Raw genomic sequence first — 19,787 nt, forward strand, 5'->3', positions numbered from 1 at the left:
TGAAAAAGACAGCTGTATTTGATTTACAATTAACAAGATTTACAAAAGGGGGTGGGGGTGAGGGTGAGGGTGGTCCTGGCAGAGCTGCTCGGACCCCTCAGACCTGGGCCTCCAGGACAGCCTGTCTGACAGGCGCAAACCAGGACCCCTGTCTGCTGCGGTCCCTCTGGCCACCTGGGCCTCGACGTCTGACGTCCAGTTTGACCTTAGAGGTGGGGCCCATGGCTTGGAGTCCACCCAGAGTGCCAGCGCCCCACAGGGCAGGCCAGGTGAGGTCAGGAAGGCATCGTACCGCTTTACTCCTCCCGTCCCAGTGGGGCAGACAGACACAGTCTGGGCGCTAGGCCCTGGGGGCTGCAGGAACTCACCCCCCACCCGAAGAGGCCAAACCCAGAGATCTGAGGCGGCTGCTGGTGCTCAGGGACGGGGAGCTGAGGCCCAACGGCCCCCAGCGACCCAGTGCAGCGCCAGGGGCGTAAGGCACATTCGCGAATCACTCCGGAGGTGTGACAGACATCTGACGCTGGTTCTACTGGAGGGGCTGGTGCTGGCGGGCACCCGGCGCTATTGCTCAGGAGAAAGAGGCTACAGACGCCAGGCGCCGAGCCACACGCGGACGCCCAGGGGCTCTTCCTCTCACTGAGGTGAGGGCTCCCGCGGGCAGCCACACGCGGACGCCCGGGGGCTCTTCCTCTGCTGGTGAAAGGTAAGGGCCTCACCACTGGGGCCTCAAGTTCCAGGGCCGCCCCACGCCTGACACGGGGTGTCACACACCTGTGCCCAGAGACCGTGGCGGCAGAGGTCAGAGGTCTGTGACCTTGTTCTCAAGCGCAGCCGCGATCTGCTGGAGGCGGAAGGCCAGCTGCATCTTCTGGGCGGCGGGATCCTCCTCCAGGGCGTTGATGATCTGAGGGGGGGCCGTGTCAGACTGCAGGCCAGGGAAGGGGACCGCCAAGAGCTGCCTCCCCCGGGGGACACCTGTACCTCGTCATAGTACTTCTGCGTGTACTGGTAGAGCTGGTGCAGGGCCACGAGGGTGTTGAGGGAGTCTGTGTGTGCCTGCAGGCGTGGGGACGGGGATGCGCGTGTGACCCAGGGCAGAGGAGCGGGCAGACACGAAAGGGTCCCAGACATGTCGGAGGGACGGGGGACGGCCACAGATGGACATACTCCCCCATCCACACAGACACACTACTCACAAACCCTGTCCCAGGGCACAGCGGTCACACGCGGGGGCCGGTCCACCTGCCCCCACCTTCTGCTTCCCCCGCCCCGCCCCAAGTCGTCTCTGCCTCACTCAGCAGGGGGCTTTGCAGGAATGGTGGGGGTGCTCCGTCTGGGTAGGGTCAGTTGGTGCAGCCCCGTAGCTCCTCTTACCCGGGAGATCTCTGCCAAGTGTGTGTTCATGTCCTGGTCGCTGACCTGCACCGTCTGTCTGATCCCCTTGTAATAACTGCAGGGGTGCGGGGGTACAGTCAGGGCAGGGGTGGGGCCCTAGGAGAGGGGTGGGGCATCGGGTCCCGGAGGCTGGACCTGAAGCTGCCCAGCAGGGCCCCCTCCCAGTCACAGGCCGGAACCACCCAGGGGCCCCTGGGTGGGGTCGAGAGTGGGCGCCCGGGGTCTGGCTGGGCGAGGGGGGCACTCACTCCTCCACCATCTTCTTGTACGTGGAGATCTCCTTGGCATAGAGCAGCTTGTTGCTGGGGGAGTCCTGCGGGGACAGAGCCGGTCACCCACCCGCAGGACAGAGAAAAGAAGGTGCGTGGGGGACAGAGGCCCAAGTGGGAGCCGGTCTAGCCACAGACAGGAGGGGGCTTCCGATTCCGTGGGTGCCACATGAAGCGAGGGTGGGGGGGGGTCCCAGGCTCTGTCCCGGCCCTCGACCTCCCACCTGCCTCCCTCCTGAGCCCACACCCCAAAGGGACCTCCTCACCCCATCACAGCCCTGGCTTCCCCCGGCCACACCCCCACCGCCACGGACACCAGGCCACACAGTCCCTCCCCGCCGGCAGGGCGCACTCACGCGGCTCAGCTTGTGCTCCGTGCGCGTGCAGGCGTCCATGAAGGTCTGCGCGATGACTGACAGGGAGGCGTCCACCACCTCGTGAACGTGCACATCGAAGATGAAGTGGGGGTTCTTGAGGATGTTCACCCAGAACCGCAGTGGTAAACTGAGGCAGAGCGACAGGGGTGAGGGGCTGCTGAGGCCCCGGGGCGGGGTGGGCGGCAGGACGGGGGAGCCCCCACCTGTTGGTCTTCCAGATGTGGATGGTGTCCTCATCCTTAATGTCGTGCTTCTCCGCCTGCTCGTCCAGGAAGTCGAAGAAGTACTTCACGGCCGGCGGCACTGCGTGCCCGGGCGCCAGCACGCTCTGGAAGAAGTTGTCCACGAACTGCTGCAGCGTGCCCTGCGGGGTGGGGGGAGGGCTCAGCACAGCCCGGCGGGCACTGCCCCGGTGCGGCCCGGCCCGGCGGTGAGCGCCCACGCACCCTGCGGCCCACCTTGACCGAGAGCAGGCGGGTCAAGTAGATCTCCGTGATGGCCTTGGTGCGCTCCTTCTCCTTCACGCTGCCCCGCTTGGACCTGCCCTCGTCCACCTCGTCCGTCGGCCGCACCAGGTGCCACACACGGTTCTCCTCCTCCAGGAGGGCATGGCCTGCGGTGGGGGGGGCGGCACTGAAGGACAAGGGCTAGAGCTCAGCAACCCCCGCCCCGCCATGGCAGCACAGGGCGGGCACTGGTCCACACGGACCTCCAGAGCCCACACCGCACAGGCAAAAGGGTGGGGGATGGACTCACGCTCCCCAGGCAGGTCCGGCTGGCTGTCCTCTGGCTGTTGGGAGACTCCCACCGTGGACAGGATGAGAGTGGCTCCATCGCGGACCTGGGGCACGCGGTCATGAGGGCGGGCCTCGCCCCCACTTGAGGCGGGGAGCCCAGCCCTCCCCATGCCCAGCTGTCAGCACTCACGTTGTAATGCATCAGGGTGTTGATGCGTTTCCATCGGCCCTCCCGCTGAGAGGTCAGGTCCAGGTCTGACAGGATCTGGGCTGTGGACCCAGGACGCCACTCTGGAAGGACACAGCCCAACACCTGGAGCCCGGCCACGCAGCACCCATCTCCCTCTGGCTGTCCCTCCACCCCACCTGCCCAGCCAGGCTCCGAGGGCACCCCTCCCCAGGGAACACAGGGGCCCTGCTCACCAAGGACCACGCTGTCAGCCTTAGGCCAGCGGGAGCATGGCTGCGTACGGTACACCTGGTCAATGATCTTTTCCTTGACCTGGGAGATGGTGTCGCAGTTGAGGACCTTGACTGGGACGGCGTCGGCCCCTTCATCCTGGACAATCACGCTCACCGTCTGCCGGAGGACACAGGGTGAAGAGCCAGCATGGGGGCCTCGCTCTCACTGCCCACCCATACGGGAGCAGCCTCGGGCCCCCACGGCCACACCCCCAGGTGGCGCAGTGGGGGTGGCTCTGAGCCCCCAGAGCACGCGGGGCGGCCTGGCCTGGCCCTGTCCCAAGCCCGGGCTCAACAGGACAGACGAGAGAGTAGCTCAGGGAACGGCTGAGCCCTGGGCTTCATGAGCCCCACGCCGCCTCCCCTGTGCACACGAGCTCAGACACACGTGGATGCCCGGGCCCCCGAGGTGCAGCTGACCAGGTGCCCGGGACACACCGAGGACACCCATGCGATGCTGGCTGAACCCAGCTGGGCCCACATGAGTCCATGGACAGCATCCAGCTTCTGGGACCAAGGCTGGCCCACAGCCTGGCAACACTGAGAGCAGTCTCTACGCCCCGCCCCAGCCCCCGGCCCAGGGCTCACCAGGGGCGCGTACTCCACGTCATCCCCCAGCAGCCCCGTGTCGTTGAGGGTGTATTTGGCCTTCTTCTGCACAGCGTCCACTGGCCCCTTCTCCACCTGATGCTTGATGGCCTTGAAAAGCTTATACAGAGGCTCGCCCGCACTATCCTGGACAACAAAGGGCATCTCAGCCACGGCGGCACTGACTCTGCCGGACCCACCTGGAGGCGCTCCACGGGCAGGTGGACGTGTGGGGGCAGGGCGAGGGGAGCACCCCAACCCTCCCCACCCCCGGCCAGGCCGCCCGGAGCCCACCTTGAGGTACTGGTACAAGCAGATGGACATCCAGTTGGACAGCATCCTTTCTACCACTGTCTCAGACCTGCAGGAGCACAACGGGGTACCCGAGGGATCCCTCAGTGCCCCCGGGCCCAGCTGGCTCCTCCCGCACCCACAGCACTGCCATCCAGGCCCTGGGCCCCCGTCAGAGTGCACACACACAGCCCGGAGTGACCGCGTGCTGGACTCATCATTTCACCCCACCCCAGCCTGAGGATCAACAGAGACTGCCCCGCCCGCCGTCCCGCCGCCCCTCCGCCCTACCTACATCTGCCTGCAAACCCGGGATGGGCCTGCTCGGCCCCACCCTGCCACCCGGGCAGGGGCGCCCACACACCTGCGCAGCATCAGCTTGGGGTTCTTGGCCACCACGTACTGCTCCATGAGCTCCAGGAAGAGCGTGCGCATGATGTCCGTGTAATACTCCAGCTTCCCGTGCAGCGCCACCGTCAGCAGGGACGCAAAGTAGACCTTGGCGCGGGCTGAGAACTCGCGCTGGCTCTCCAGCGTGTGGATGAACTGCGAGGGCCGCCAGCCAAAGACCGCGTGAGCACCGTGGCCTGGTTTCCCCGCCTGCGGCCCAGGCTCTGCCTGCCCGCCACCCCCCCCCCACCCGCAGGCCCGGCCCCACTCACGGTGACCAGGAAGGACTTGCTGTTGAGCAGGTTGGAGAACTGGTACAGGGCCTGTTCCACCACAGGACGCCGCGACTCAGGGATGTCCAGCCTGCCCGTGATCATCACATCCTTGTCGCCATCCTTGGAGGGCAGGAAGAAGACGCGGTCCGTGTAGGTCTTGTAGTCCAGCACGGGGATGCCCGCCTCGTGCACGTCGTTGGTCTGGTCCTCCATCTCGATCATCAGGTCTGGGGGGAGGCCAGGGTGAGCCACGAACCGCTGGCCACCCCGCCCACCTCTGCGGATGCAGCCTCTTTCAAGGCTGTCCTCCCGAGTGTTCTAGTCCCCAAGAGGTGCCCTTGGGGACCCCGGAGTCTGGGCAGCCCGAGGATCCCGCCTGCCCCTGCCAGGCAAGCCTACCTGTGAACTCCTTCTTGCAACGGTCGCGCACGCTCTCCTCCAAGCCCTCCAGCTGGGACTTGATCTTCTCGTATTCACGCTCTGCCTGTTGGCTCTTCCTCCTGCGGGCACAGGGAGGTTAACGGGGCCTGGCCTGGGTCAGGCCGCCTGGTGGCTCCGAGTCTCTTGTGTCGTGCTGGGTGTGTGGGAGGGGCTCACCAGTAGCAGTAGACAGACACAGCGATGACCAGCACCATGGGCACAATGACCAGCGGCAGGATGAGGCTGAGGGGCACGTCGCTCACCCGCGTGTCGTACTCCACGCGGCCCAGCACCCACTCTCGGGAGCCAAACTTCACCTGCAAGGCGGGCGGGCTCAGCAAGGACGGGTGAGAGCTCACCGCCCCTGGCCTGCCCTGGCACACTCCCCCGGGGTGCAGAGCCGCAGCCCCCCCACCCAGCTCAACCTGCACCACGCGGCCACACGCACAATGAACTCAGGCAGGTTATGGGTCGTGTCCCGCTTCTGCCGCCGCTTTGGAGGGGGCTGAACCTCCGGAGGCTCGCAGTACAGGTCCGTCTCGGTCAGCGTCTTCATGACGCAGCGCTCAGCGCCCACAAAGGCCTTGGCCTCGTGAAGCGTCATTGCCTTGTTCAGATTGGTACCCTGCGGTGGGGGCAGGTCAAGATCAGGGGCCAGGGGGAAGTCAGGGACACCGGGGCCGACTTGGCCCAGACCTCGCGCTGCCTCCCCTGCTGACCCCCCGGGCTGTGGCCAGTCCTCACCCGGGCATGGATGAGCTTGTTGACCTGCTTCTTGACGCCCCCCGTGAAGTTCTCAAAGGTGGGGTCGGCCACGTATTCAAAGGCACCGGCCTCGGTCCTGAGCAGGGCCCGGTGCCCGTCCATCTGGATGAGTGCCGTGAGATTGTAGGCCTCGGGCTCCTCGGGGACCGCCGGGGACGAGAACACGACCTTGGAGTCATTGTAGAATACATACTCCGTGCCCACGACCTGCAGGCCGAGCGAGGCCAGGCCATCAGGCCGTGGGCACAGGCCCTGCCCCTCCCGCCGCACTTCCCGAGGGGGCCGTGTTGGAGCTGGGTGTCCCCTGCCGGCACCAGCACTGACCGTCACGGGCTGCAGAGGTCCGGCCTCCCGCCGCCGCCGCCAGGACTGCAGGGGCTCTGCTATGACTACCATGGCGAATCTCTGGATCAGGCTGAAGCCCTGCCCCGTGATGTTGATGCTACGGCCACCACTGGGGACAGGGGGTGGGCAGAGCCTGAGTGGGCATGACTCAGCAAGCCAAATTCTGGGGGCTGGGGGAGGGCCCTGAGTCCCTGACCCCACTCCGCTCTTGGGGATCCATGCAGCTCTGAGATGGGACTGTGAGCATTGCCATCGCTTGTCAGAAGTGGGGGGGCCGCCCATCTGGGTTTCCAGGAGGAAGCTGATCTGGGGGTGCAGTGTAGTGCTCTGGAGGACCAGCCCTACATCGTCACAAGCCTAACAGGCAGAGAACGCCTGGGAAGTAGGGGAAGGGGGTGGGTGTGGTGTGGGGTCCCCGAGCTGGCACCACTGCCCCCGGGGGGACGGGGAGGCCACCACACCTGACGAAGCTTCGCAGCGGTTCGAAGGCCCGCAGCACTGGATTCTCGCGGTAGGTGAAGATAACACCAGGGCTGGGGACCCGGGAGCCCCCGTAGTAAATCTCCAGGGGCAGCTCCCCCAGAACCGACTGCGGGCCAGTGACACACTGGAGCTGCGCCCCAAACTGCATCCTGGGGGTGGGAGTTGCAAGTCAGTGTCGACCCCAGCCCCAGGCCAGGGGGTCAATGAGTCCCACTGCCCCCCCCCCCGGGGCAGACTCAGGGTTCCAGCCAGGGAGCCCCAGCCCGCAGGTGACACCCACACTTTACAAGGGACGTCATTGAGGGTCACCCGCACATCTTCCTCAGAGCCTGTGTCCAGGTGGGTGCCATTGATGGTCAGCGTGGTGCCGCCTGCCTGTGGCCCCTGCTTGGGTTCCACGCTGAGGGGCTGGGGTTGCTAGAAGAGCACAGACGCATTCACATCAGGGCTGGGGCGTGGAGACCCCACCCTACCCCACTCAGCATGCAGCCCTCAGGGGTCGAGAGGCCAGGCCCTTACCTGGTAGGTGAACTGCACGTGGGGTGGTGAGTGACCCAGCTTCCCATTGACGTCCACCACGACCCCCCCTGTGATGGGCCCCTCGGCAGCCTCAACAGCGCACACGATCCTGGGTGATTAACACACAAGGTAGGACGCTCACCTGTGGGTGTGTAAGTCCTGGGCACCCACACTGCCTGGATCCCACCCTTCTTCCCCATCCACCTGGTCACCTGGCCCCCCCCAGCCCAGCCAATGGAACCCAGGCTTCGAGCTGTCCGCTCACCGGGTGGACACGGAATAGCGCTCCGGCTCAAAGACGCAGTTCTGGCCCGCCACGGTGACGCTCCTGACGTCCTCTGCTCTGACCCCCAAATTGGACCCAAGGATGGTGATTCGAATGCCGCCACCCAGCGGGCCCGTCTCGGGATGGATCTGGAATTGGCAGAGTCCAGGTGACCCAGCGGCTTGGGCCGGTGGGGGTGCAGGGGGGCAGTGGCCAGGCCGGAGTCCCTCCCCGCCAGGCAGGTACAAGGGCTCACCCTGGTGACAACGGGCGGCGGGCACTCGGAGGTGGTGTTGCTGCAAAGCGCCTCGTACACACACCTGCCCTGCCCCGCACACCACACGCACTTGTACGCGGGGTCAGCCGCCAGGCACAGGCTGCAGTCGCTACGGCCAAAGGAGCAGTTGTAGAGGATAACTGTGGAGGAAGAGGCCGGCAGTCAGCGGGGCCACCCTGCTTCCTGCTCCCCACCCAGCCCCCGCCGCCCGCCCCACCCACCTTGGAGCTTGCTGTCGACGTTCTTGTCATAGGACTTGACGTACAGGTGCAAAGGCAGTGTCTCGTTGGCGTCATGGGACAGCTGGGGGGACACCCAGAGACACACTGTACTCCCTGATCCCACCCTTGGGTTTGGCCCATGTAGCCCCCCCACAGCCGAGGGGCAGCAGGGGGAGGCCTCCAGGTGGCAGGAAGCGGGAGCCTCAGACATACGAAGGATCTCTCTTTGATTCCAGGAAGGCGGCAGGACACACAGACATCTGCACCCCCACCCCCGCCCCTAAGGCCCTTCCTCGGGATCCAGCAGCTTGGCCTGCCTGCCCTGCGAGCCGCACCTTTGGGGTTCGAAAGAAGAAGGTTCCCGGTTCCTGTGTGCTCACCGGCTCCTCAAACTTGAGCAGGTCACTGCCCACGTGCAAAGAGGAGCCCTGCAAGGCAGTGTGGTCAGGACACCCCAGACAGGCTTCCCACCCTGCCCTCCCCGAACCCTCTCTGTGCCCCACACCCATCGGTCGGCACTCCCATCCCAACCGATCACCGGCCGCTCCCAGACATACCCGTCACGGTCAACCCCGGAGCATGGCCCTGCTCCCGCCTCACCAAGTAGCATCCCAGCTGCCCAGCCACTCAACCTGCTTGTCCCCTGCTCTCTGCCTGTGTTCTCAAAGCCCATTCCAATGCCCCCACATTCCACTGGCCTCTTTGCTGCCTTCTGGCCCCAAATATATGCGGAGCACCTCCCCCATGTGCTGGGTCCCGAGCCAGGGGAAGCTTGAAAGCGCCCCAGGCACTTGGACTTGAGTTTTGCAGGAAAATGGCCCTGAACGAGCCCCGTGGACACTGCACCACCCCTGTGGCCCCTGCCGGCCCTACCCCCAGGCATATCTGCATTGGGCAGGCCCTACCCCCACGCCAGCACCCCACAAGCCCCTGCTACCTTCACTGTGTCCAGGTTCTTGCCCTGGAAGGTGACGTCCGTCTCGTGGTTCATGGGGATGACCAGTGGGCTGGGGTTCAGGAACTGGGGGCAGCTGTCCTCCTGGAGAGAAGAAGGCTGGTCAAGGGCTGCCCGGCCACGGCCAGACAGCCCAGCTCCCGCACGGTGCTCACAGCCCCTCACCATGTGGGCGCGGACGATGCCATCCTCCGGGTTGGGGGAGGCCTCCCGACACTCGTGGTAGCGCAGGTCCCACTGGCAGGTCCAGCGGTTGCTTGCACAGGAGATGCACCTGCAGGACAGGGTGGTGAAGAATGCGGCGGCCACAGCAGGCGCTGGGCAGTGGGCACAGTGGGCCAGCAAGACACTCACGGCAGGTTCTCTGCCAGGCTCATGGCCTCCCGGCAGTCATAGAAGGGGTACAGGTGGGAGGTGAGGGAGATGCTGCCACGTCGGAAGACCAGCTGAATGTTCACAGCCACGTGGTCTGCAGACAGGAGATCGGCACAGCATCAGGCAGGGGCCTCAGCGCACTGGGCAAGGCTGACGTGGTGGGGGCAGGGCGGGGGGGCACCGGGCCTCCGGAGCCAAATCCTCGCCCACTCTAGCTCCACGGGCCCAGGGTGGACACCCCTGGTCTGTGACCTGCACTGGGCTCAGCTGGGCCCGCTAGCGCTCAGTGCTGGCTCCCCGCTCTGTGCTCCCGGACCCTCTCTGTCCCTACAGGCACTGAGGGTCATGGTTCCTCAGCGTCTGGGGCAGAGCACCTGCCAGCCCTGCCCTCACCATCAAGCCACCCTCCTGACCACAGTCGAGCTGGACAGGGCTGGGCAGCTGGACAGCGAAGCCCAAAGCCAGCCACCCCGTGGCTGCAGCAGGACGTGGCCCCCGCACCCAGGGCTCAGGGGGCCCGAATCAGAGCCGCCTGTGGGCCTCCATCTCGATCCGCCCGCGCAGGTGCTGTCTCCGCCGCGGCCCACACCCCTGGGACCGTAGGGGCCCATGCAGCAGCCGCGTGGGGCCTCACCCTGGCCTGGCGGTGTGTTAGGAATGGTGCGTGGGGAGTTGCAGATGACGGCGTCCCCCTCCACACGGGCAGGGTGTGCCGGCGAGTCACCGAAGAGGCACAGCAGTTCATCTTCCTCGCTCAGGGCTGGGAGCGGGCTGACAGTCAGCTGCACCTGGTGAAAGGTGCGCAGCTCACACCAGGACCTCTGCGCGGGGCACCTGCCCGCTGTCCTGCTCCCGGCACCGCTGTGTGCGCACGAGCTGACCCCTCGAAAAAGACTCCATCGCACTGGGAACAGGACCCTTTGCGGGTACCCCAGCAACTCTGGAAGGGCGCTTCCCCAGGTCGCAAGGGCCAGGGGAACCCGACAAAGGAAAGGCTCCCCGTTCTCAGGCTCAGCACCAGAACCCAGGCCAGAGAGAGAGAAGACGCCACGGGTCTCCTCATCGACCCAAGATCCCCAGGCCAGCAGGAGCCCCACCTCTGCCCAACACCCGGCCCCTGCCCGCCCCCCCACCACGCACCTCCCCCTGGGCCCGTCGGCTCATGTTCTGGGGCTGGGCCCCGGTGATGGCTACACAGGACTCGTCCCGGCTCCACAGCCAGTGGCCGCTTTCCTCAGCCCGTGAGCACTCGGCCCTCCTGGTGCATCTACAGGGGCAGGGGGTGGCCTCAGTCCTGGCACCAGTCAGCCATACCCCCAGGCCCCCCGGGACAGGGCCGAGACCCCTGGAGTCCCAGGCACTCACCGTCCCTCAACGACGCACCAGCCGCAGTAGGGGTCCTGTGAGCTGTGGCACTGTTCGCAGGTGGGATAGCTCAGACAGTCCTGCACGGGAAACCGGAACACCTGAGAGCAACAGGACGGTGAGTGGGACGATGGCAGCCACAAGGACCTGCCTCTCGGGCCCCGGATAGTCCTGGGGAGTCACAGGCTTGATCCCACATTTATATCTGAGCCTTAAAAGCCTGATAGCAGGGGCGCCTGGGTGGCAGAGCGGTTAAGCGTCTGCCTTTGGCTCAGGGCGTGATCCCGGTGTTATGGGATCGAGCCCCACATCAGGCTCCTCCGCTAGGAGCCTGCTTCTTCCTCTCCCACTCCCCCTGCTTGTGTTCCCTCTCTCGCTGGCTGTCTCTATCTCTGTCGAATAAATAAATAAAATCTTAAAAAAAAAAAAAAAAAAAAAAGCCTGAGAGCAACACGAGGCTTACAGGCAAGGGTCCAGGAGCAGCTGCCCTCCAGACTCTGAATGGGCCTGCCCTGTGGCTATAGCCGGCCCGGGATAATGTAGAACCCCAGAAAACCATGGGGGTTCTGGCTGTGGTGGCTCCCCATGCCAGCTCAGGCCCTTGAGCCCCACTCCCCGAGAGAGGCACCTGGCCGACCTGGGTACTCCCAAGACCACCTTGAAGGGCTCTCATACCAGGCCCCCAATAAAGTGAGGGCCTCGCCCACGTCCCACACTGTCTGAGCTCACAGGGCTGCACGGGATCCCTCCCGCCAGAATGGGACTGGGGCAGGACCACAAAAACGAGTGTCAGACCCAAGGAAGGCACTAGAAAGACACAGGATCAAGATGCCACCGGAACTCTTGCTGTCCTCCTCCGCACCTCTCCAGGCCTCTCACAGTGGCCTGGACCACTGCGGCCCCTTCTGCAGGGGCTCCACAGGCCCACCTTGTCCTGGGTCATGGCGTACAGACTGGCCAGGTCCGGGGACAGCACCAGGTCCCGCCTGATTCTCTTGTTGATCTCCACGAGGATGGAGCCGTACTCCGAGGAGCTGCCATCCGGGGCAAGGTACACCTGTGGGCACCAGGGCAGGCGCGTGATGTGGGGGTCCTGCGCGGAGAGCCCCCTGGGAGCCGCCCTACCCCAGCCCCAGGCCTCACCTTGAGGACCCGGCCATCGGAGGTGCCCAGGAAGGCGACGGTGTGGCCATTCTCAGCGGTCACCGTCACGGCTGTCAGGTTCAGGCCGCCACGCTGCAGCACGGCCGTAGTGGTGAGTCCGTCTCTGCTGCCCAGCGGGTAAGGCAGGTGCTCAGAGCCACACGGGAAGCTCTCACTGGCGCCCTGTGGATCGTGGTGTCAGCTCTGGGCACAGATCCCCGTGCTCTGGACGGCCTCCCCACGGAGCTCCCAGCACTCATCGCCCCCACCTTGTCCCCAGGACCAAGGGCCACGGAATCAGGACACCGTCCAAGTAGGCACTGTGGCACGCCCGACACCCAGCATGGGCCTGCCACCGAGCAGACCCCTGGAGGAAGCAGTGCCCACACGCGGGACCCGACCACAGTGACATCTCCTACGCAGCCCCCTCAGCGGGCCCTCACGAGCTGAGGGGTCAGGGACACAGCCCCATGCAGCGGCAACACGCAGACCCACACGGAGGCATGTGGGCCCAGCCTGTGGGACAAGGTGCTGAGGCCACGTACCAGGCCGTGGCCGCCACACTGGATGTCACCGTGGAAGGGCTTGTAGAAGGCGTCGCGGCCCGCCTCCCGGGTGCCCGTGTAGCAGGCATTGCGGTTGGCCTCCATCTTGGCATGGACCTCGTCCAGCGGGAACAGGCAGAGGCCCGCACGGGGTCCCCNATTCACCACTCCGGCCATCCTTGCTGAAGACGGCATACAGCACCCTGCTGGAGCTCAGCACAGCCACAGAGGCCGCCAAGCAGGTGCCGAAGGCAGGGGCCTGGGGGTCGCTGGGGTCGCGGCACTCCAGGTCCATCTCCAGGTAGGAGTAGTAGAAGGGGTCTTGCTTGCACATGCGGGCCAGGAGCGTGCGGTTACGGGGCGGGTGCTTGTCCTGCTGGTTGAAGACGAAGAACACATACAGGCCGTCCTCAAAGGCAGCCACGAACTGCTGCGTGTTGGTGGACAGGTATCCGGCCTTGTAGGTGGCGTGGTCCGTGTAGGCCTCGAAGGCCTCCCTGCCCTCAGCCCGGTCCAGCAGGCGGGTGCTCACGATGATGCCGTTGTCGTGGGGCCCGTTGCCTTTGCCCACGAACAGAACCCTTTCGCCACCGGGGCTCGTGGCGCTCACCAGCCCCACCGTGGTCACGCTCTCATCGTTGCTGGCCACAAAGGACTTCTCGCCGCTCCCGTCCTCGTAGAAGAGGCGCGTGGAGATGTTGCTCAGAGCACGCAGGGCGCAGATGCCCTTGAAGAGGCTGCCGCACTCGACGAGGCGCTTTCCGGGCGGGTCGAGCACCAGGAGCTGGTTGACGTTGTCGGTCGGCACAGCCTCGTGGCACTGGCTCGGCTCGATGGGCGGTGTGCACTTCTTGTTGTCCAGGGCCGGGCCCGTGGCCGCCTGCTGCTCCAGCTGCAGGTCCGCACTCAGCTGGTAGAGTGCATTCACCGCCCCCAGGTACACCACGCCCGACGCCTCGTCCACGACCAGGTGGTTCAGCTCCGTGTCGCTGCGGAAGATGTCCAGCTTTCGGGGCCGCAGGCCTGCACCTGTGCCCGCCAGGCCTAGGAGGGTCAGGGCCCAGAGCTGCAGAGCCATGGCCCCTGGCACCCTGCGGGAAGAAAGAAGGGTCAGGGAGATCCAGCTTGGAGGAGCCGCCCGTGCAGAGGAAGCAACCCCCCCTCAAGGGCCTCTCCAGACCCCGCCCAAAAAAACAGAACACAGGCCAGTGAGGGTCAGGGCCACACAGGATGCACCAGGAGTGCCCGGCCCCTTCTCTGCCTTCCTGCAGGTCTGCCCAGACCCACCTGTCCTCCCCCTGTCCAAGGAGACCGACTCCCAGCCCTTCTCAAGAGGTTCAACCTACAGCCCAACCTAATGACCACGGGCCGGCCACCACCACTGAGTGCAACGGGCATGGGTGTGGCTGCCCCTGAGGACTCTGCCCTGACCTCACCTCCGGGCTCTCAAAGCACCTGCAGGGCACCTCCAAGGCAACGGAGTGTCTCCTCCAGTGTTCCAGGCAGTCACGCATGTGTCCTCCCCACACCTTATGAGCCCAGGGCTCCATAAGCGCCAGAGCACAAGCCCGGGCTGACAGGGCACAGGCCCTGGACATGCAAACAGCTGACCACACACCTGTTCCACACCTGACTCTCCGCACACGGTGCGAGCGAGGAAACCAATGGAAAGGGGGAACCGGCGGTGTGGAGTAGTGAAAGCACACACTTATTTTTTTTAAGTAATCTCTACACCCCACATGGGGCTTAACTCACAACCCCGAGATCAAGAGCTGCACACTCTTCTGACTGAGCCAGCCAGGTGCCCCTGGCACACATTTGCTTACATTTGCCCGCCAGAGCCACCCGGGCCACAGTCCAGCCCTGCGTCCCCATCCACCTCCCCTGACCTCCAGCGGCCCCGCCCCGTGAACCAGCAGGGGGCCAGCAACAATGCACCACCCTGCCTCTGCTCTCCCCAGGGCGGACACTCGGGTGTAGGCTCGCAGGAGGCAGGACCCTGGGAGGAGTTTCCAGGATGCACCGACTCCCTGAGAGGGGGAGAGCCTCGAGTCTACAGGGGTGCTGCCTGCAAGGCTGGGGAGGGCCGAGCCGGTGTACAAGTGTCTGAGCACATCCTGCACCTGTGCAGGCCCACTCATGTGTCCATGTGTAAGGGATGAGCTGCTAAAGCCAAGGGGAGACCGTGTCCCCAAATCAGAGGACCCAGAGCATATGCGGTTCTCCCTCCCCAACGCAGGGACACAGGGATCTCGGGGAAACTCGGGCCGTTCTGCCTCTAGGCCTCTTCCTTCTTGGGGCCGTCCCAAGCCTCCCACCCTGGTGACCCTGCTCTGTCCTGGTCAGAACCCCCTATACCATCCTCTGCTGGCACCCCACAAACTGCCCTCTCCAGAGGCGTGCATGAGTGCTCATCCTTGCAGCCACCGTAATCCTCCCGGAGGACACCTGCGTCTGGCGTGACATTTGGGACGTCCGGCATTGCCCTATGCCTGAGTGGGAGCAGACCCAGATGGCAGAAGGGAATGAGGGGCCCGACCCCAGTACAGCCCACACTGCACTCGCAGAGCGCTGGCCCGCCCTTTGTGGCCTCCTTAAACACCACCTCCCCGAGTATGCGCTTATTCCCTCGAGAAACAATGACTTTTCTATGACCCTGTCAGCATCCTGACCTGCCCCCTGTCCTGTCCACATCGTCCAGGAAGGCAGGAGAGCATCTGCGCTGCTCCTTGGCCAGAGGAGACAGTTCTTTGGAGCACTGGCTCTGGGCAACGCTGTGTTTACTGGAATGAGTTGGCTTTTCTTTTGGAACCTGTGATTCTTCCATCAGGCTGACTTCCTTCTTTGCCGGGGCCACGAGGAAGCCCCTGCCCCGGCTGTGGCTCTTTTCAACCCCCACCCCCCACCGCCTGCCGGCATCTCTCTGTTCTAAGAATCCACGACCTCCCTCAAACCTCTGGAGGAAGTATAACTGAGAAGCAACCAACTGACGAAGCCCTCTCTACCTCAGAATCCCTGCAGGGCTCTGGCACGGGCAAGACGCAGGGGCTGGGGAAGATGCCCCACTCAGTGGGGCAGCAGCTGCGCCTGCAGAGAACCCTCACCCTGTACTGCAGAGCAAAGTTCTTGCCTGGCCCCGGCCCCCTCAGGTCACTCCTCACTAGCCACTGTAAAAGGAGCCACCCACAGGTCAGCCGGAGGATGTCCAGAAGGGGAGACAGCAGGGACCTGGTAAGGAGCCCCTCACTGCCGGGGGCAGAAGGCTGGGCAGTACCAGGGTGAAGTGAAGGTAGCCCAAAGCAGGACGGTAGGAGGCGCGCCAGGGTGACCTCTGAGCGGGGTCACCAGGCTGGGGAGATGATCACGGCTTTAGTCAGAGACAGGGAGACTTCACAAGCCTTTCAGGACATCCCACTGAATGGTAGGGGTCCCACCGCCAGACTCCTCTCCTCTGGGGGATCCCCAGGCGCGGAGCCGGGCTGTCCCTGAGTCTGAGACTGCGCAGAACCAGACCAACCAGGCCCTGGCCGCTCGGGCACCCGCGGGCACAGTCACTGCCGTGGTCCCTCCCCCGTCCCTCCCCGGGAAGGAAAGAGCCGCAGGACCCGCCCCCTCGCCCATCCCCCGCCCCCGCGTTTAGCGCTGCGCCGGGGCCCAAAGTCCACTCTGCGGCGCCGGCGCCGGCGAGGGCGAAGGGGGTGGGGGCGGGGGTGGGCCTCCTGGCCCCTCGGCCTCGTGCCCAGGCTGGCCCTCCCCCACCGGCCCCGCTCACCCGCGTCCCCGCGTCGCCGCCGCGACCCCGGCCCCTCTCGCTCCCACCCGCCTGCTGGAGCGCGGAATGAATGGAATGTTCCCGGGGCCCAGGGAGGGAGTGCAGGCGGGCGGGGACGGGGCACGGGGGCGGGGCCGGAGCCCAGGCCACCCCGGCAGCGGCCGGGATCGCCCCACGTGGACCCAAGGAGGCCAGGGCCCCTCTGCTGGTCTGCAAGCGGGGCCAGGGCTTGAAGACACAGCTGACCAAGTGGGGGAACTCTTGGGGCACTCCTGTTCTGAAAAAGCTTGTCCTGGACCCTCCCTCAGCCTTGCCCTCTGCCCCAGAGCCCCTCAGGTCTGGTACACATCTGCCCCTCCGGTGCTGTGTATGTCATCAAGGAGAGCTGGACCAGAGCCTGCCACCGGCATTAAAACCAGCCCAAATACCATGTGCCGTCCACCACCCACGCTCCTGCCCCAGGACCCCTCTGGGTGATGTGCAAAGGGAGACTTCAGTCCCAGTGTCGCAAACTCACCCCCCCACCCAGGCTGAGCCCAAGTCATCCAGGGTGGCAGGAGGGACTTGGGTCACACTCCAGAGGCAGCAGCCTGCCACCCTCCCCCCCTTCCTGGATAAACAAAGCCTCAGGTGACCTGCCTGGCCAGGTCCCTGAGCAAAGGGTGACCCACCTGACCAGGGAGAGCAAGTCACTGTGCCGACAGGCGCCAGGCACAGCCAGCAAAGCTTCCTGCCGCTAGTGTTCCTAGTGTTTCTGGAACTGGCGCTTCCTGTTTTGAAAGCAGCCCTAGGACCCCTGGCTCACCGGGGCTGGCGGGGATTTCCTCAAGGGCATCAGACGGCCTTCTTCCTGGCTGAAGTCTGGAGGTGCACTTCCAAAAAGTTGCACAAACTCCAGCCTGTTGCTGGCCCAGAAAATGTCTGGACAAGCACTCCTCCCCCAAGCCCAAATTCCCAGTCCTCGTGTTCCAGAATCCAGCTCTCCTGCCAGCCTCGCCGTGGAGCCCCCCCTCCCAAGGAAAGCCGGTCTCAGAGAACTGGGGGCAGGAGGCAGGGGGACTGGCTAGCAGTGGCCCCCATGGACAGGACACTTGGGTTTGTTTGGGTTTTCCTTAAAGATTTATTTATTTGAGAGAGAGAGAGAGCACGCATGTGCGTGCACACCCGCTTGGGGGGCAGAGGGAGAGGGAGAATCTCAAGCAGAGCCTGACACAGGGCTCAGTCTCGCGACCCTGAGATCATGACCTGAGCCGAAATCAAGAGTCAGAGGCTTAACTGACTGAGCCCCCCATGTGTCCCAGGGCACTTGGTTTGTGCGTACTGGGCCCAGACAGACCAGAGCCTCAAGGTCACCACCCACAGCCAGCGGAAGGCACCTCCAGCCCCACTGTCTGTGAGGCTGTCGCCCCCCACTGCCTTCCCCAGGTGGGGCCCAGCCTCCACTCACCGAGGCTCCAGTAGTCCAGCTCAGTCTCTGCTCTGGGCCAGCATCGAGATTCTCTAGGAAGCAAAGGAGAGTGGTCTCACCACAAGCCTGGCCTGCCTCCACCTCTCTCCTCTGCTCCATGTCTGGGGGGCGGGGAGCAGCTCAAGGGATCCCAGCTGGCCTTTGCCATCCAAAGGAGACCCCCGGCCTCCTCTGCCTCCTCCACCCTAACCCTCCCTCACAGCCCCTCCCTCAGACAGCAGCCTCCAGGTCCCTTAGTCCAGCACCCCGACACACACACACCCACTGGTCTTTCCAGAATATAAGCCCGACACACCCCTCTCTCTGCTCAGAAAGGCCTGGGGAGAAAGGGGCGAGGAATAGCTCCCTTTCATTGTAAGTCTGCTGGTACCATTGGCCTTTCTTAAACTAGGTACATATATTTGATCGAAATATAAATTGCTTTCTGAAAAATAAGCATACCCATGACCCCCAAATTCTACTTACTAGCTGTGTGACCTTGGGCAAGTTACTTCTCTTTGCCTCACTTCCCCATCTGTAAAATGGAGACAGTCCTGGTGAACTCCCCCAGGAGTTTGTTAAGGACTAAATGATTCATTCAAAAAAGCCTCAGGAGACCTGTTACATTGTAGCACTCAGTAACACTACCTATTGTAGCCTATCGTCTCCCATAAATACCCACGTCTGTCGTTGGGGGAGACCTTGCAAGGATACTTCTTGTCATGGTTTATTACGATGAAAATGTAGCAACCGCCAGCATCCAACCAGAGGACCCCCCTCAAAAAAAAAAAAAACCCAACCAGGCCCACGCAGGGGGGTGGTCCCTGCTGAGTCCCGCGGAGCCTAGATATATCAGGAATGGCCGCGGAACAGGATCCCATGTGTCTCCAGGGGTGTGTGTGTGGACATCAGTTTAATTGCTGAAAAGTTCCAGAAGCTTCCTTTCAAACTGAAAATAGTTGTAAAGCCTGGGGGCAGGGAGGAGGGGACTGAGATAGCAAAATAACTTGATTTACCAATTTTTGGAAAAATTGTGACGAAGAAATATTCACACATTGTTTAAATAAAAAGGGGTTTATACCTAATGATAATGACTGCCTCCCCTCAACCCCCTCAGCTCCATTCTGCTTTAGGATATGGCTTCCTGTAGTCAACCATGGTTCCCGGCCAATCCCAGCCACTCTCCACATCCAAGGGTCAGCCACTCCTGACCTCCCCTTTGGCTCCCAGACTGGCTGCCCCCCGCCCCTCACCACTGTGCCTCCCACACTCTCCTCCCCACCCCCATCCCACAGTGCCCCGTGCAGCACACTCTATCTAACATGCATTCCTGGAGAGCAAGACCCAGGACAGGACCTACGGCAGATCCAAGCGAGACCAGCTGGGGCAAGGAGGGCAGGGCAGCGGGCATGTGAGCACAGTCCGAGGGGCTCAGGGCTCTGGGAGCAGGGATGAGGGGTGTCCTTTTGCCAAAGGCACTGAACGCAACCTTTGTGAAAGGAGCAAGGGCCACTCCACAGGCAAATTCAGGGGCCAAACCACTGGCCGTCAGTATGATGCAGTCTCTTGAGAAAGAGGGGGCTAGCCTGGCCTGGAAGCTGTGGAAACCGCACCGGGGTCCACACAGCACACGGACTGAACAGTTCACGCAGACCACCCACCTGAAGGACAGCATGCCAGCCTCCGCGTGCCCCTATGCCTGCTGCCCAACCTCCATCTCGCCTCTGAACTTCAACCCAGGGCTTGCCTTTGAATCCCCAGCCCCCAGGCAGAGGGGGTGTGTGTCTGTCTGTCCGCTGCAGGCAAAGCGAGGCAGGCTGGCCTCTTCCCGGGGACACCCTCCTCCTGAGCCTACACACCCTCACCCGCCCAGACGCCACAGGCACACCCCCCCCCTCCAGGGACCTGTCCTGAGTGACCCACTGACCACGCTGGGTCCTGCTCTCAGACCCTCGCAGAGGCAGCCCACTGACTTCTCCCAGCATCAGTCTCCTCCAGCTAGAACTTCCCGCAGAATGAACCCTGGACCTCTCCCTTCCTCAGCCACCGCGTCCTGGCGCTAGTTTCCTAACTCAAGGATGCCTCTCTCAACCACCTAATCCT

General features: G+C 64.0%; 1 protein-coding gene across 1 annotated transcript in view; it reads right to left on the reverse strand.

Annotated features, from left to right (window-relative positions):
* PLXNB2 (plexin B2) overlaps positions 1–19,787 on the reverse strand; it is a 29,651-nt gene continuing 9,864 nt past the window's right edge. The window contains 36 exon segments of the mRNA XM_040637760.1: positions 1–907; positions 985–1,059; positions 1,378–1,453; positions 1,647–1,711; positions 2,024–2,171; positions 2,248–2,408; positions 2,503–2,657; positions 2,801–2,885; positions 2,972–3,072; positions 3,205–3,361; positions 3,832–3,978; positions 4,126–4,192; positions 4,487–4,668; positions 4,785–5,014; positions 5,187–5,287; positions 5,385–5,524; positions 5,656–5,832; positions 5,952–6,179; positions 6,297–6,426; positions 6,779–6,949; positions 7,081–7,217; positions 7,320–7,428; positions 7,585–7,733; positions 7,841–8,001; positions 8,083–8,164; positions 8,418–8,510; positions 9,020–9,121; positions 9,203–9,311; positions 9,392–9,506; positions 10,047–10,200; positions 10,553–10,679; positions 10,778–10,878; positions 11,706–11,834; positions 11,921–12,103; positions 12,466–12,627; positions 12,629–13,556. Coding sequence (XP_040493694.1) covers positions 803–907; positions 985–1,059; positions 1,378–1,453; positions 1,647–1,711; positions 2,024–2,171; positions 2,248–2,408; positions 2,503–2,657; positions 2,801–2,885; positions 2,972–3,072; positions 3,205–3,361; positions 3,832–3,978; positions 4,126–4,192; positions 4,487–4,668; positions 4,785–5,014; positions 5,187–5,287; positions 5,385–5,524; positions 5,656–5,832; positions 5,952–6,179; positions 6,297–6,426; positions 6,779–6,949; positions 7,081–7,217; positions 7,320–7,428; positions 7,585–7,733; positions 7,841–8,001; positions 8,083–8,164; positions 8,418–8,510; positions 9,020–9,121; positions 9,203–9,311; positions 9,392–9,506; positions 10,047–10,200; positions 10,553–10,679; positions 10,778–10,878; positions 11,706–11,834; positions 11,921–12,103; positions 12,466–12,627; positions 12,629–13,543 — 5,529 coding nt within the window. The 5' untranslated portion in view covers positions 13,544–13,556 and the 3' untranslated portion in view covers positions 1–802.

This window comes from Ursus maritimus, unplaced genomic scaffold (assembly GCF_017311325.1).
Source record: "Ursus maritimus isolate PB19 unplaced genomic scaffold, ASM1731132v1 scaffold_21, whole genome shotgun sequence".
Lineage (NCBI taxonomy): Eukaryota > Metazoa > Chordata > Mammalia > Carnivora > Ursidae > Ursus > Ursus maritimus.